Below are 16256 nucleotides of genomic sequence, written 5' to 3' on the forward strand. Positions count from 1 at the left end.
GTGCTTTGAATGTGATTTTCCTACTTCTTGGGAGGGGACTGGACTGGATGGCCCGTGAGGTCTTTTCTAACTTTATGATTCTATGATTCTATCTGGGGACCCACAGGTTGAGAACCACTGCCTTGGGGAGTGAGATATGTTTTTGTTTTTTACTTCATATTAAAGGTAAAGGTTTCCCCTGATGTTAAGTCCAGTCATGTCTGACTCTGGGGGTTGGTGCTCATCTCCATTTCTAAGCCGAAGAGCCGGCATTGTCCATAGACACCTCCAAGGTCATGTGGTCAGCATGACTGCATGGAGCGCCGTTACCTTCCCGCCAGAGCGGTACCTATTGATCTACTCACATTGGCATGTTTTCGAACTGCTAGGTTGGCAGAAGCTGGAGCTAACAGCGGCCGCTCCCACCGCTCCCGGGGTTTGAACCTGGGACTTTTCGGTCTGCAAGTTCAGCAGCTCAGTGCTTTAACACACTTCGCCACCAGGGGCTCATTAATGCTTACTTCATATTAGCATTTCATTATATTACCCAGAAATCACCATGTCATAACTATTTTTACTACATTGCAGGCGTATAATTCCCATGCAGAATATTTGTGGACATATTCACGATAGTTAGGAGATTTTTAAAAAGTGCACTAGGTCTCTGTTAGTTGTCATAAGCTCCTTTGTTTTAGTTGTCAAAAATTCTTGTCACTGGTTATCAGGGAAGTAGCATTTTACAAGCCTGTGTTAGCAATCAGTGCATTTATTTTAACTTGTACCAGTACAATGAACTGTTGAATTATTAAATTCTAGATGTTTTCCAACCTTAAACACTGCTGTTCTATAAGAAAATCCTAAAAATAAATAGTTTGTATGATCCTTATATATTTATGTGTGCTCCAACTCAAAGCACTTTGTTTGGTTCCGCAACATGTCTATTTGTGAAGTTCTTAAATATTCTTTTCTCGTCCAGTATTTTTTTTCCACTTTTCTAGCCAATAAAGGATTGCAATACCCACTGTAGAAATCTTGTTATGATTGGAATTTCTAAGCCACTGAAAGTTCATTCCATTGCTCACTTCCTATGCAGATGTGTTTACTTTCTACTTTAATTCGTTTGTCTTTTCAAAATGGAGGAAAAATCTCTAGACTAAATACGATCAAGATTTTGCAAAACCGTGCAATTCTGGACTACATAACTCTTCCAGTGTAATCATTTTGTAAATATTAAGGCACTATTTAGTCTAATCTCTTGGGACCTTTGGGATCCACAGCTCCTGAAGAAAAGCAATTTATGGTTGTCAACTCAAGGAAGTATTAGAATGACATGTTGTTGCTTACTTTGTCCCTTAAGACTACAGTCTGTACACCAAAATCTTCATGAACTGATAAACATGCCATATCCCTGTTGAAACATCATAAGTGTTGATTTACTGTGATGGTAGTTATTTCACTCTGCAGAATTATAGTACTATGATTCCACAACTTCCTCTGCATCATCTTGTGCGGTTTGAAGAAGCAGTAAAGCTCTCTGGCTAAGCAATCTAAATAAGGTAAAGGTAAAGGTTTCCCCTGATGTTAAGTCCAGTCGTGACCGACTCTGGGGGTTGGTGCTCATCTCCATTTCTAAGCCAAAGAGCCAGCTTTGTCCATAGGCATCTCCAAGGTCATGTGGCCGGCATGACTGGATGGAGCACCATTACCTTCCCGCCGGAGTGGTACCTATTAATCTACTCACATTGGCATGTTTTCAAACTGCTAGGTTGGCAGGAGCTGGGGCTAACAGCGGGCGCTCATTCCGCTCCCGGGATTTGAACCTGGCACCTTTCAGTCCGCAAGTTCAGCAGCTCAGCGCTTTAACACACTGTGCCACCAAAGGCCCCAATCTAAATGTCTAAATGTCTCTCCCTAAACTGCAAATTCCAGGATTCCATACAATGGAAGTATGGACAGTTAAAATGGAATCATAATCTAGTGCAGTTAGGACTAGTAGATGCATTCAGGCCCAACAAATTACTGTGTCAGAAGCAAATGAAGTAGTTTTTTCAAAAGGCCTTTAACCTCTTTATAAATTTAGCTGAAAGTTAGAGGAAAAAAGTTTTGGGATTTTGATACGATAGAATTCTGAGAAAAACTCATATCTAAAGGAGCAGTGGAACAAAGAAGGACATGTTGTTGCTTCCTTACTGTGGATTAAACTTAATTTTGTATGTAGACAAATTTAAACTAATGTACACCACTTATTTAACAAAGAGGTTGTTTTTTTAATATCGTAACTAAGCCTTTATAAACTATGTTTGTGCCATGATAGCTCTGGAAATATTCTTTAAAGTTTACACAGTTACATGAAAATGACTGTCAGCAGTTACAGTAGGAAGTTTCTAAATTTTCAAAAAAGTGAATTATTGAACCTTATGGTAAAAAGCCTCACCTTCCAGAATGTTAATTCATGAGATGAGATTGCAAAATCCAGATATCTTACCTATTGTATATGTAATTGTGTTATTACTGCTGTCCCTGTAAAAGCACTATGTAAGTTTTTGCATGGGACTTGCCTGAAGCCCCATTGCTGGTGGCCTTTGAGGGATGAAAGGCAATGGGTAATGTCATCTTTAGCCTGATGGTAGTGTAGCTTCTTTTCAGTGAGCAACAGTTCTGTATGGGCTTTTGGTGTTTGGCAGAACGGTTGGCCAATGAAGTTCCTGTTTTGTGAACTGGGATAGTTTAGTTCATCTGCAGAGCATGTAAACACTCCTTGCTGTTTCTGTCATTCTACTCATTTCTTCTCTGCATTTCTCAGCCTCCATTCCTTGATTTGAGTCAGTGCCTACTGGTTCATTTAGGATGTACATAGGATATGTAGAAGTCTAGTTTTTAAGATTAGCTTTTTATGGTGAACTTTAGTTCTCTCCACAAATAACAGTAACTGGCTATACAAGTGGTGATTTGGAATGTTCTTACTCTTTCAAAGTATTCATAGTCCTCTGTACAAAAAACAAAAGATTATGTAAAACATTGGCAGGCAGATGCATTTTTAAAATTAAAAATGGATAATTTAAATGGACTTTTTCCCAGTGGGAGTAACATCATGAAGTGCCTTTATTTCCATAAAGATTTGTTTTTCTATGTTGTAATTAATCAGTAGAAAAGCATATCTCTGTATATTTCTAGAATCAGAGATGGATTGTTCTTTATTATTATGCCATATATTGTGATAAACTAAGTTTATCCTTTGATCAGATGAGCTGAGATACTGGTTTGCTATTTATAGTTCTCACAGAACAGCCCTCTCTTTTTCAATTTTTGTGGTGCATAATGTTGCCAGACAAACAATCTGATGAGCTAATAAATGGGCTATATTTCAGACTTTTCTCCTGGTTTCTCTGTTTTCCCATAACCTTTGACATTTGAGGACAAATCAGTTTCATTTGTGGACAGCAATGAGACTGGTATTTTGCTATGGGCATTGAGAACATAGAAGATAATGGACCCAAAGTGCTGAAATGGTGACCAAGCCAGCAAAACTTATTTTTGTTCATTTAACATCTCTCAGTTTCTCTTTACTGCCAGTGATACTGGGTGCTCAGCAACTGGTTTTCAGATCCTTTGCCAATGCATAACATGTATTCTATTTTTAAGAATGGGAAAACTTCTGGACTTAATACTGCCCTGACCAACAAGGTTAAAGATAAGAAAGAGAATAAGAAGATTGATAAGACCTGTCCTCCTCCCTCACTAGTATCCCTGGACCATTGCCCACTCTTTTTAATTGTTAATATTTAGTTATTTTTGGACAATGGGAATGTAAAGTATTAGCTAGTGAACCAAAACATGCCCCAAATTAATTTGAGCTCCTTTTTAGAATTCTGCTACAATTCTGTCATCAGTAGATATTAGCTGAAGCTGAAACGTAAACTTTGAGCAGCTGGAAAAGTAGATAATGAAAGTCAGAATTTTATTTCTCTACCTACAAAATGTTCCCTACCCTTTTACAGGACTAAGAATAGCAGAACTTAGAAGACACACAATTACAGAATTTATTGAAACATGTTTTAGAATAATTTAGTAGATATGGTACCTAAAAAGGAATGGTGATTTTACATAATTATAGTAACTGAAATGATTTGAAATTTAGTATGTGGATGGCAATGAGTGCTTTAACAAATACATCACCAATTTAAAACTTTTTTGGTATGATGATTCTGTGGCTCCAGCCCGCTTTGTATGTATGCAAGTGCAGATACATCCACAGTTCATGTGTTATTTTTTGCTCTTCCTTTAGATATTCAAACCAGCACCCCACTCCGATGTGCACAGGAAAGTGATGTTAATATCCTCCTTCCTCCTTCCCGTGATTTTGAAAGCCTTCTACCAGATTGCTGTCAGTTGCATCTAGTTGCTAAGTGACGTTGCCCCTCTCTCTTCTTGTTGTTGCTATGGTACTTCTTCCTGTACTTCTCTGCCAATACGGAAGCAAAGCTGCTTTTGTCATCCTACCAATAGCAAGAAGACTTCTCAACGTATAACTGGGTTCTGGGTAGTTTGCTAGAGCAAAGGTAGACATGATTGTGTTTGAATGTTTTCCTCTCAGTTTTTCCTCACACATTTTACCTTTAATGATATGATAATATTTGAAAAAATAAAAGCAGCATGTCTTGACCAATTTTGCTTATTAAAAGGAATATAGTCCTGTGTTCCCAGAAGTCGTTTAAAACAAGCTTCCTCTACTGCCTTCAGGAAGGACTTAAAAGTTAAGGAGTAATGATCACTACATCCCTCAGTAATTTGGGATGTATTATTTGTTCTGCTGCACAATAACTGTTGGATTAGAAGGTATTGTGTTTAGTAATTTCTTAAGCAGTATCTCGAGGTCTCTTCTCAAATAAGTTTCAATATTATTCCATGTTGCCAGAACTGTAGTAGTAATTGGCGAGGGACAACTTTTGTAGTAAAAGAAATTCAGTGTATTGCAGATATTGTGATGCCTGTCTCTCAGTAGAAATCTTGTGGTGGTGTGTACTAGATTTAAAAGATACACAGAAAAATGTGATATATGTAAAATATATAATAAATACAACATTTGACTATTGCAGATGGTGGCAGAGAGGAAGAGAGGATATTTTGGCTTCTCCTTCCTGGTAAACTTGTGGTTTAAAGAACAATCCTAATAGGGTAAGGTGGAAGGAAATGTGAACTGCGGAGCCACCAGCCTCTTCCAGACCTCTTACTATTTCATGCCAGCAAGCTAGGAGTTAAGGGCAAAGGGAAAAGGTTCCCGCTGGTGCCTTTAAAAAAATTAAGCTTCTCCTTGCCTCATTCATGTCAGCAAGGGGTTTTTCTAGGTCCAGGTTGCTCCTGTAGACTTACAAGAGTTTTTAAAATCAGCAGCAGCATCTCATAGTTGCCAACTGGGATGAACCCTCCGTTGAAGAATGATGTGTGGGAGGAATTATCTCTTTAAACTGGTTTTTGGTAGGCTGTATTTCCCAGCTTTCTTAAGTTGCATTATTCAGATATCTAAAATGGCACCAGTGCTTAGGCTGCAGTTCTTGTTCTTCTTCTCAGCAAACATCTGATGCTAAATGGAACTACAGTGAAGACAGTATTAGTTGTGCCTTGATTCCTATCTGTCTGTGAACATTAAAGTGACGCTTCTAAGCACTGCCTTTCTCCTGTGCTTTGAATTGTGTTTACTGGCAATCATATGCAATGCCCTGTGTGAAACAGGGTTTCTGTCAGATTTGTTAATACATGTTCTAATGGAGGAACAGACAGAAGTTTAGTTAAGAGTTTCATGTAGTCTTGGGGATGCTCTGTTTTTTGTTTTACAACTACCAGTACACGTCTTCGAAAATCTGTATTCCAATATATATCAGTAGAAGTGAACATATGAATTTTGTTTCAGAACTGAATTTTGTAACAATCAGACATTTCTTGATAATGCACATTTGTAGACTGAAAACACAAAAACAAAATTAAAATGTAATTGCCAAGTACTTTTAGGCCCCTTCCAATTTTTAAGTAAGAAACTACTCCATTTCGGCCTAGAAGATATTTCCAGATGGTCACCCACTTTTTGTAGAATGTGTATGGTTATGTTTTGGATTATTCTGTTGCAAAAGCAAATAACAGGATGGATGAATTGGCCTCATATAGTCTGATTGTCATGTCCAGTGACAAAATATAGGAGGCAGGGATCTAGTTATTCCTCGGGTGAGTTATAAGGTTTTTGTATCTCAGTTTTTTTCACAAAGGGGCTAGCAGTTTTAATGATCCACAGCAACCTGTATATTATAGCACTTCATGTTTTGTTTTGTAACAGCATTTTTGCCTTCAGAGATGCTGACGCAAACAATTTGTCTATTCCCTTTTGTGTCATGTCTAACCCACATGTGCTTATGACATCTTTGGAAATTGCAGGATCTAAAGCTGGCATCTCCTGTCTCTATTTTTTTTTTTGTTTTTGTTTTTTTGGAGGCAACTCCTGCTTGACGTGTTTAGTGACCTGGGTTGACATGATGATCAGCCACTCCTATATCCCTACCTTAGATGAATGCTTTGCTTGATAGTTGGCAATGATACACAGCAAGATTATGCATATTTTCAGTACAGCTCATTACAAACATCTTGGAAATCTTTTTGAATATGGGCACCTGTCATTTTAAGTTACTGTGGTGAGTGACATGCCTGCTAATAACTTATTACTATAAAAAGTTGCAGAAGAACAATTGAATATATTATTCTTTTTTAAAAAAATTCACAAGTGTGTGACTTAAACATTTGAATTCTTTCTCATGGGGCATACATTGTTTTGCAAGTATATAGACTCTTACTGAATTTATTTCATATACATTTAACTGTTTTTGTCTTGGATTCACAAAAATTTAGTGGCATCCAGATCATTTCAAAGTGACTCCTGTAAATGTAGGCTGGGAGGAGGAGACCCATTAGGCCTTCCATCATCAGTTGCCATTCTGTTGCCCTCTACATGTGGAATACAACTTCCTGGCTCAATGTTACAAAAGAAAGAGAAGGAACCGAAAGTAATTCAGAATTTGTGGCTTGAGATCTGTATTTTAAGCTCAAATGCACATTGATTGTAAAACAATTCAGGTTACTATTGAAAAAGTTTTTTTTAAAAAAAAATCTGCGAAGTAAATGTATTAGTCCTCAGAAAGCATATAGGGCAAACACTCAGGGCTTATAAGGAGAAATCTATGCATAAGGGATTTTCCAAAGGTAAAAAGTTTGAAAACCACCTGCATAAATATGCTATTTCATAGATAGTTGAGGGATGAATTGCAGCGTTGTCACCCCTTGCTCATTTCCTGTAAAGGAGCTTAAAATAGAGAAGGTAAGGCTTAGGCATGAGCCACATCAGTATGTAATTATGCACATGGTTTTGCTCCATCTCTCTGACTCAGCTTGCATGTTCCTCTGATTTCTATTTATTTTGAGCATACAGATCCTTCTTGTCCAATTAAATGTTATCTAGATTGCAAGTTGCATTTCTTCTAATAGCTGCTGCATGATTTTTAAAGGCATAATTTAGAGGAGGGGCTCTAATTTATGTTCTATATTCATCCTCCTTTATAGTTTTTTCTCCTAAAGGTTGTACAGAGCACATTGCATTGGTGCAAGTTAGGTTCAGTCAATGAGTAGTTCACTTGTACCCTCCTCTGTTCACCTCTGCTTCCTGCCTTTTACTCAAAAATTTGGTATTGTGAACATAATGCAATCCTAGTAGGAAAGATAATTAGCATTTAAAATACTTATAATGAGGTGGAGTATATACAACTTAGTATTATATTACATTATATTATATTGCTGGTGTTGTTGAGTTGTTCTTTAGGTATTTAGAAATTCAATTAATAACACAAATATTAGCAATTGATTAGTAACTAGCTATGCCCGGCCACACATTGCTATGGTATAGTCTGGTGGTATGGAAAATAAAGTAATGAGAAGCAGCCAGGCTTTGAAGCTGCAAGGCTATTCAGTGCTAATCAAGCTGGGTAACAAAAGGGTTTATATATCTGTGGAATGTCCAAGGTGGTAGAAAGAACTCTTGTCTGCTTGAGGCAGATGTGAATGTTGCAGTTGGTTTCCTTGATCAGCATTGAATAACCTTGCAGCTTCAAGGTCTGGTTGCTTACTGTCTGGGGGAATCCTGTATTGGGATGTGTTTGCTGGCTCTGATTGTTGCCTGTCTGAAATTCCTGTTTTAGGACCTCCAGGTGTTTTGAACTTCAACTCCCACAATTTCTAACAGCTCAGATTATATGATACATATATGTTATACTATTTGTGTGTGTATGGATACATATACTATTCCAGACAGGAAGCATGGGCCAACTTGGGTCCTCCAGGTATTTTGGACTAATTGTGGGAGTCCAAAACACCTTGAGGGCCCAAGTTTTCCCATGCCTGTTGTAGCCCCTGGCATGTCATTCAATATGAAAAATTTGGGCTGTATTCTATTCTAGCTTCATTCTTTGGCAGAAGAGGCTGCAGGCCTCGGAAAATAATAACTCCCAGCCATCAAAGACATCTTAAGAAGCAGGCTTCAAAGTTGCTTAAGTTCTGCAAAAGTCAAGGTGTGGGAGAGAGGGCCGTTTTAGGCAAGGCGCAGCCAGAGGTGCAGCAGGGAATCTCTTCCCAAACGTCTTCCCTTGGCAATTTGAATTGGGAGTTCTGCTACTCACCATGGTCCTGGCCACCAACATGAGGAACATCCATCTGTCGGCCAACACGGGGCCAAGGCAGTCAAAGTCCAGAAGCCTGACCCCAAAGGGACGGGGGAGTTTCCCAGGCAGAGCCTTGACAGGAGCACACGCACAGCAGCTGTGAAGAGGTGAGGGCAGCTGTCCGCCAACTTGCTTAAGGGCACACACGGACCTTTTCCCCCAGAGACGGGAAGCAGGAAAGCAGCTGGGCGGCCGCCACCTTTGCTAAGGGTAAATTGAGCTAAAAGTGGGGCCTAACTGCATCCGTTCTACAGTGTGTGTCCGAGCTGCAGCCTGACTCCATGGCTGGGCCTCACTTGGCGCCAGCAGGGACAGCCAGCTCGCTACAGATGGTTGGTTCATTTTTCCCTTCAGTTGTGCATGAGAGGGGGGCATGGATGTGTTGGTGTATTGTGGCCAAACTTGGTGGCATTTGCTCCAGTGGTTTTTTTTTGTTGTTGTTGTTGACTTGGTCCTACAAACTGACAGTACATTTTTATATATATAGAAGAAGATGTAAGAATATAGTCTGTGCATAGATCTGTGTTTTAGGAACTTGCAGCAGCGTGAGCTGGAGGTACAGTGGAATTTTACTCACAGTCTACAGTAATAAATAGCAGTGTCTTCGTGGCATTAAATCAGGGCAATCACTATGCTTACAAAAACTGTCAGCTCTGTGTGTGCAGGCATGCAGTATATTGTCACTGTTATAAATTTAGAGACCGGTATATTCTTTGAGGAATAGAATTCTGATATAACAGCTTCGCTGATGGGCGAGAACCAATTTAATAACTATCCGTTTTATTGTGGCATAATTTTTCATGGGCTAGAGTCAATTTTTAAAGGGTACAGTGTTGCCCTTAGCACACATAATAATGCAGATGTATAAGTACTTAAATAGGTACAGGAAGAGTTTCTTAGTAACCATGATAAAATACAATAGTCTCTCTGGTAAAATATAGGAACGGTGCTATCTCTCTTTGAATTTATTTACATCTATCTGTTTTGATATTTACTGTGGTTGTAACTTCCTTAATTTCTATGCCCTTTGTATTGTCATTGTTTAAGTTTTACACTACCTGGACTCATCAAGAAAATGGTTAAACTATCAAAACATATAACGGAAGCCCTTCCTTTCCCAAAGTAGAAAAAATTATTCTGGAATTATTAACATGAGTATATTGATATATATTTGTTTTAACAAAGAGCAGTAAATAGATTGGAAAATCAATGCTTGTATGGATGATTACTTCAATGAACCGTTATCGTGGACTGTGCAGACAGAGTGCTACATCTTGTTTTGAATATAAAATACAATACAAAGCATGGCTGCGATATGTGGTAGTCAAGACCATAGCCAGAAAAAAAATTGGGAGAGGGGTGAAACCTTTTTTAGCAAATCATGAAGAGTAGTTCCATAATGAAAAATAAATTAGAAATCAGGGTCCATTGATAAATTTCAGTGGACACTCAAGACAGATAAACTTCAGGGGGCACTCATGGGGATTTGGTTAATCAGTTGAAATTCATGAGTAAACCAGGGTTTTTTTAACCTGAAAGTGAGAAATAGAATCCTTGATTTATGTGCTTTATGAGAAAATATTTAGGTTGCAGTTTCGTAGATTTTAAAAAAAAAAAAATCACAGAGGTTTAAGGCCAGTATTTGCAAATGAAGATTAGATTCTTCGTCGTGGTCCTTTTGACTCCACAAATATGTCATTTACACCTGTGCAGTTCATATCTTTCAGAGTTCCTTCTTGCCTTCTTGAGTTGTTCACTCTACAAACCTCTTTATCAGAAGATCCTGAATCTGATTTCTCTTCATTTGTATGTCTCCAGTGCATTCTCTCCAGAGACATCCATGCTTTGTTCCCATCTGGGCCATGTGGTTTTGGTGGGCTTGATGAAAGATTGGGTGACCAGCCACTCAAGAGAATCCTGGTTGGCTGGAGGCCCCGGGCTTCCTGGATGAGTTTCAGTTTGTCCATCTTAGAAATAGGAAGCAGGACCCAGAAATTTTTGTAAGACCACTATCCCAGGATTAACAAGCAAATGATCTACAGAATCAGAGTTCATCGACTGGCAGACACAGGTCAACCAGTCTCTGAACCTATGCTAAGACAAACTTCACGTTGTAACCAGTAAAGTTGTGATCTTCTTCATTCCAAATGTAGTATCTGCATTTATTGTAAGCCAGGCAAAGCCACTGATCTAGAACTAGCATGGCAAGTACGATGTTGTTTCCTTTTTCAAAATGCAGAAACAGTTTATAATACCATAAAAACACAATAATATTACAGATTAATCCTCTATAAGTCAAGGCTTGAAACAGTCTAATCAGTTAATGGTTGGGGAAAGTCAGGGTAAACAGGTACCTTCTTTTGTTTTGATAAATGCTGAAAGCAAGCAGTCATTGACGTCTGATGGATTACAGAGGGTGGTCATTTCATTAAACAAAATGTATATTTGAGTTAAAATAAATCATTTTTGCTTTCTAGGTGCTCTTAACCTACATACTTCACCACTTAAATTTTACCTTCATACTTGCATTGAGAAGTTACTTGTTCAAGAAATGAAATTGTGTTTGCAGAGTTACTGTTTGCTTCCATAAGCATTGATATGTTCATTCGTTTAATATATCAATAAGAAAAAAAACAGGCCAGGCTTTTTCAAACAATGCCACACTGTTCCTCTAATAAAAAAAAACTTTTCTAGTTCATTTTTTAGTACAGTGCCACATATATGCAGATTACATCCAACTCTACTACTCCTTTTCACCTAAAGCCAAGGAAGCTGTCTTCACCATAAACCAGTGTTTGTCATCAGTAATGGATTGGATGAGGGCAAACAAATTGAAAATCCAGACAAGACAGAAGCACTCCTGGTTAGTTGGCAGTTCGGTGAGGGAATTAGGGATCCAGCCAGTACTGGATGGGGGTTACACCCCCCTCCCCCGAAGACACAGGTCTACAGTTGGGGGTCCTGGACTCAGCACTGAACCTGGAGACCCAGGCTTTTAAAAACGTAGGTTTTTAAGATCAAGTCAGAGATGCTGTGACTTTGAATATGTTTTGATGGATTTCAACTGAATGTTTTTAGTGCTGTCTATGTTTAAATCTGTTTTAATGTCTGCACATTTGTATATTTTAAAGTCTATACTAATGCTTTTTTGTCAAGTCGGAGAAAGGGTCTGTATCCCGAGAGGACAATACTGCTGTGGCTGCTGGTGGGAGTGGGAAGGAGGCCTGCCACAGAGCCTGAGCGAGGCTTTGCCTTCCATCTCAGCAGGGCCTTCCTTCCTTTGTGCAAGGCCTTCCTTTCTGGGGCCGCATTTATTCCTTCCGCTTGCTGGTGATGGGAAAGCCTCTGTGTTAGCTTGGAGGAGGAGCAGCAGCAGGAAAAAGGAGGGAAAGCCCCTGTCAAGCGCACTTGGAGGGTGAGGGGGAGGGAAGCGCGGAGCCCCTCAGTATTCTTCCCAGGGATTCTGCAGGGAACACTAAAAGAACCACTGCTCTTAAGGACTGGTGTTCAGCAGTGTGGTGTAGTGTATAGGATTATTGGCTTGGAATAACTTGATGGTTCAAATCTCTTCTTGGTCATGGAGTTCATGGGGTGATTGTTGAGCAGTTAGCAGTTGCTCAGCTTGTTGGTATCTGTGATGAGAAAGGAATCTATTAAATAACAATAATAATAATAATAATAATAATAATAATAATAATAATAATAACTTTATTTTTATACCCTGCCCCATCTCCCTGAAGAGACTCGGGGCGGTTTACATGGGACCTTGCCCGACACAACAATATAATAACAACAGCAAGACAATAAAACAAATATCCCAACAATAAAACATCAGCATCAATAAAACAGTCATAAAAAATCAACATACAGCATAAAATGTTAAAAACAGGCAACTAATACACGGATCTGGGCCAAAGTGCAGAATATTACAAAATGGGGAGAGGTAGTTTCACAGCTAAAATGGTCAATAAAGTGCAATGTGATAATGGCAAAGCATCAACAATGGAGCTATTGTTGAGTGGGCAGATGAATCGAACCTACAATGATTAATCATCGAAGGCCTTTTGGAAGAGCCAGGTTTTTAGGCTCTTCCGGAAGGAGAGGAGGGTAGGGGCCTCGCTGATCTCCCTGGGGAGCGAGTTCCAAAGCTCAAATTATTTGGAGAAAAGCAAACACAATATGTTACATGATGGAATGCTTGTATCCTGTTACAATATTCCCATTCTCCTTTTTAATAATAATATAATAATTTTATTCTTATACCCCGTCCCATCTCCCTGAAGGGACTCGGGGCGGCTTACATGGGGCCAAGCCCAGTCAACAACAATAAAATAACACCATAAAACAGATTTAAAACAATCAAAACCAGTCATAAAAATTCACATATAAGGACAAAAGGTAAAATCTAAATAAAATCAGGAGAAACCTGGGCCAAAGTGCTAATTATGTCAAAATCATCAGGAGGGGGTGGATTGTCCAAATTGTCGTCACCTTCAAGGTGCTGGAAGAGGCGTAGACATGGGACTATAATTAAATAACTTAAATTAATTAAATAATTAACAATCTTTTTTAAAAAGATTGTTGTATTCTTTATCGTGGTGTTACTTTTCACATCACATAGCTTTGGATTTCATATAGACTGTATGTTCATATGAGGAATGCAAAAGAAGATCTTTCCTGAGTAACATTGCTTCCTCCTTCCGATCAAAACAAAAATAATTTTTTTTCCAAAAAAAAACCCTCCCTGGTAATCTGTGATGATGTTGCCAACCTGATCTGCTCTCAGCAGCTATCTGATATTTAGATAATACTGTTTCTTATCAAGTATGCAGATAATTTCCCATCATAGCACTGGTGGTGGAGATTTCTATAGGAGTTTTACTCATACAGCAATTAGAAAAGAAGAATGGTAGTCATGAATGATAGAAAGAGAAAAATCAATTGGTTACTTGTTTAAAAATGTCCTATGTAATTCAGCATTGTATTTGATTTATATTTTTTTCATGGCTCTTTGTAACACCTACTTACTAAGTGCCTAGTTACAAAAGTGCAAAGCTAGTATTTAAGTTAAATGGGGGTTTGAGAATCTCTCTCCCACTCTTTGGTTTATTTAGATGTAAAAATGGCTTCTTAGAAACCAGATGGTTCATCAGAACAGCACAGAGAAGTGAACAGGGGATTGGAAAGGAGAGTCGATTATTGAACAATGACCTATTTAGCAAATGCATTGCTTCTGTTTAATGCTGATGGTCTGTTTCACTGAAAAATAATGCCACTATTTGCCTGCCTTTATGTTATTCTTTTAGTCATGCAAACTCATGGTTTTTATTCTATTCATTTCTGTACATGTATTGGCATGCTGCCATGCAAAAATCCACTATGGCACTAGTTTTTAAAAGATATAGTTTTAGAAAATCCATTCTAAATTTATTGCCAGAGAGCCACAAAGCCCCTGCAGAAGATTTTGGGAGACTTTCTAGGATAACTATGTTTTCCCATTAAGATCTGTTCAGTCCCCGAAAACATTTCCGTCATTCTCTGTGAACTGAGAGAACATGCTAGAATGCATCTAATTCTTTCTAGGATTTTGCAAGAATGATGATAATGGGCAAGTTGTCCACTCGGGAATACAGAGTTTGTAGTATAATGTAATAATTAAGGAACCTTTCCTACCATTATTGCATTCTAGGAACTCACATGGCTGTTCTAAGAATGACAAGCATGGTGAGAAATCTCAGGATGGTAATTTCTGTTGTGATAAACAGCAAGTTTTTCAAAGCCAAAAAAAACTCTGCAAAGCTGAAGTATTTTCAATCAAATCAAGAGCACAAAGAGAATTCTGTATAGACAGAATTGTTAGAAATCACCCAGTGTTCAAGAGCTGGATAATTTGTGTGTGTGTTTCAGCTTTAGATAGATATTTTCAAGTGGGTACACGTGTTCCAGCACACATAGAGTTATGGGTCACTGAAAGTGAAATGTCTGCATGACTTTTAACTACCTCACAAAACCACAAATCCTAATATCCCACAGGATGGAGATCCTATGCTCTCTTGGGATTTATGGTTTTGTGAAGTAGTTAAAAGTCTGGCAGAAATTTCAAATGCCTCACCAAACTAAATATCCCAGGATTCTGCAGGATGCACCCATGGAACTTAAAATGATATCAAAATACTGTCATTATGTAATGGGAGAGAGATCTTATATGTAAGGCAGTTGACTGCTTGCTCTTTCCAGATATTATATCATTTAGAGAGCACCTGAGATGGTGATTTGACTTAACCACCTATTTACTTTTTGTTTTGTTTCTTTTGTATTATGTCAACAGGCTAGAAGAAAAGTTTCTGGACAACAAGGCTGGAAGGTGGATTATTTCTTTTTAAAAAGCGAAGAGACCATGCATACAAGTCTGTAGAAATGGTTTGCGGCTCAGTCAAGCTGGAGCTGACTAAATGAAAGTATGGGCTGTGCATCAGCCAAGCATGTTTCTGCTGTACAAAATGAAGAGGAAGCTCAGAAGGGGAAAAACTACCAGAATGGAGATGTATTTGGTGGTGAGTGTCATTGTTTATAGTTTTTAACCATTTCATAGAAGGTCTCTATTCATGTTTGTCTTTTCTGAACCCTGCTCATTCTTCAAGAATTTAACTTATTCATACATTGTTTATATTCTTGCCTTATTTCTACATATGTTACTTTAGTTGTTTAATATATTTGAGGCAGTCAATGGCTTTTGATTTTCTGTTAGTGCACAATGGCAGTACAGTATAGTACCTCTGTTATGTTTTCAATATTTTTAAGAGCTCTGAACCCCACTGCAACAGACAATGAACTGAATTCTATAAGCTAAGGAGATACCCTGACAGTTGTAAAAAGGCTAATATAACTTATTTCTCAAATGAGATCAAGTTTGACTCTTACAAATACAATAATATCAGTATTGAATAATGATTATAATGATTATATATTATTTACAATAATTTAGGTAGATTGAAAATTATTCTCCAGGATTTTATCCCTGAAGATCAGTGTGGATTTTTACAAAAATGATAATTGAAATCTAATATTGGAAATGTATTAAATGTTTGGAAAGCTTATAGGAAAATACAGTAGACTATCAGTTAATTCAAGCAAGCCGAACTCTCAAGCAGCTGGCAAACATAATTAACTAAAGTTGCATACTGCATTCACAAAACCGTTTTTCTAATACAGGAAAACTGTGTTCCCTTACATTAAATTTGTCTTTATTTATCTTTACTTGCTTTTAATTATTGTATTTTTATATTAGTACTAAGTCAATATAGAGTTTATGGTATGGTATAGTATGGTATGATATGGGGGATGGTATTAGTTAGGCATATTTTAGTAGTAGCTCTCAAGCAACCAGAAACTACATTTATCCAGCATCGATCAATCCCCATGGGTGCTGGTAAATGACAGTCTTCTCTTAAAAAGAAGCAAGCTACACTCATTTTCTTGGATGCAGCGAATGTGTTTGACAGTTTAAACTGGACTTTCCTTTTTAGA

At 38.0% G+C, this 16256-nt stretch overlaps 1 protein-coding gene across 1 annotated transcript in view; it reads left to right on the forward strand.

Annotated features, from left to right (window-relative positions):
- Positions 1–16256, forward strand: part of c4h1orf21 (chromosome 4 C1orf21 homolog) — a 146093-nt gene that overhangs the window by 34481 nt on the left and 95356 nt on the right. Inside the window, exon 2 of the mRNA XM_003223408.4 lies at positions 15058–15283. Coding sequence (XP_003223456.1) covers positions 15190–15283 — 94 coding nt within the window. The 5' untranslated portion in view covers positions 15058–15189. The remainder of the gene's footprint in view (positions 1–15057; positions 15284–16256) is intronic.

The sequence above is a fragment of the Anolis carolinensis genome, chromosome 4 (genome assembly GCF_035594765.1).
Source record: "Anolis carolinensis isolate JA03-04 chromosome 4, rAnoCar3.1.pri, whole genome shotgun sequence".
Classification (NCBI taxonomy): domain Eukaryota; kingdom Metazoa; phylum Chordata; class Lepidosauria; order Squamata; family Dactyloidae; genus Anolis; species Anolis carolinensis.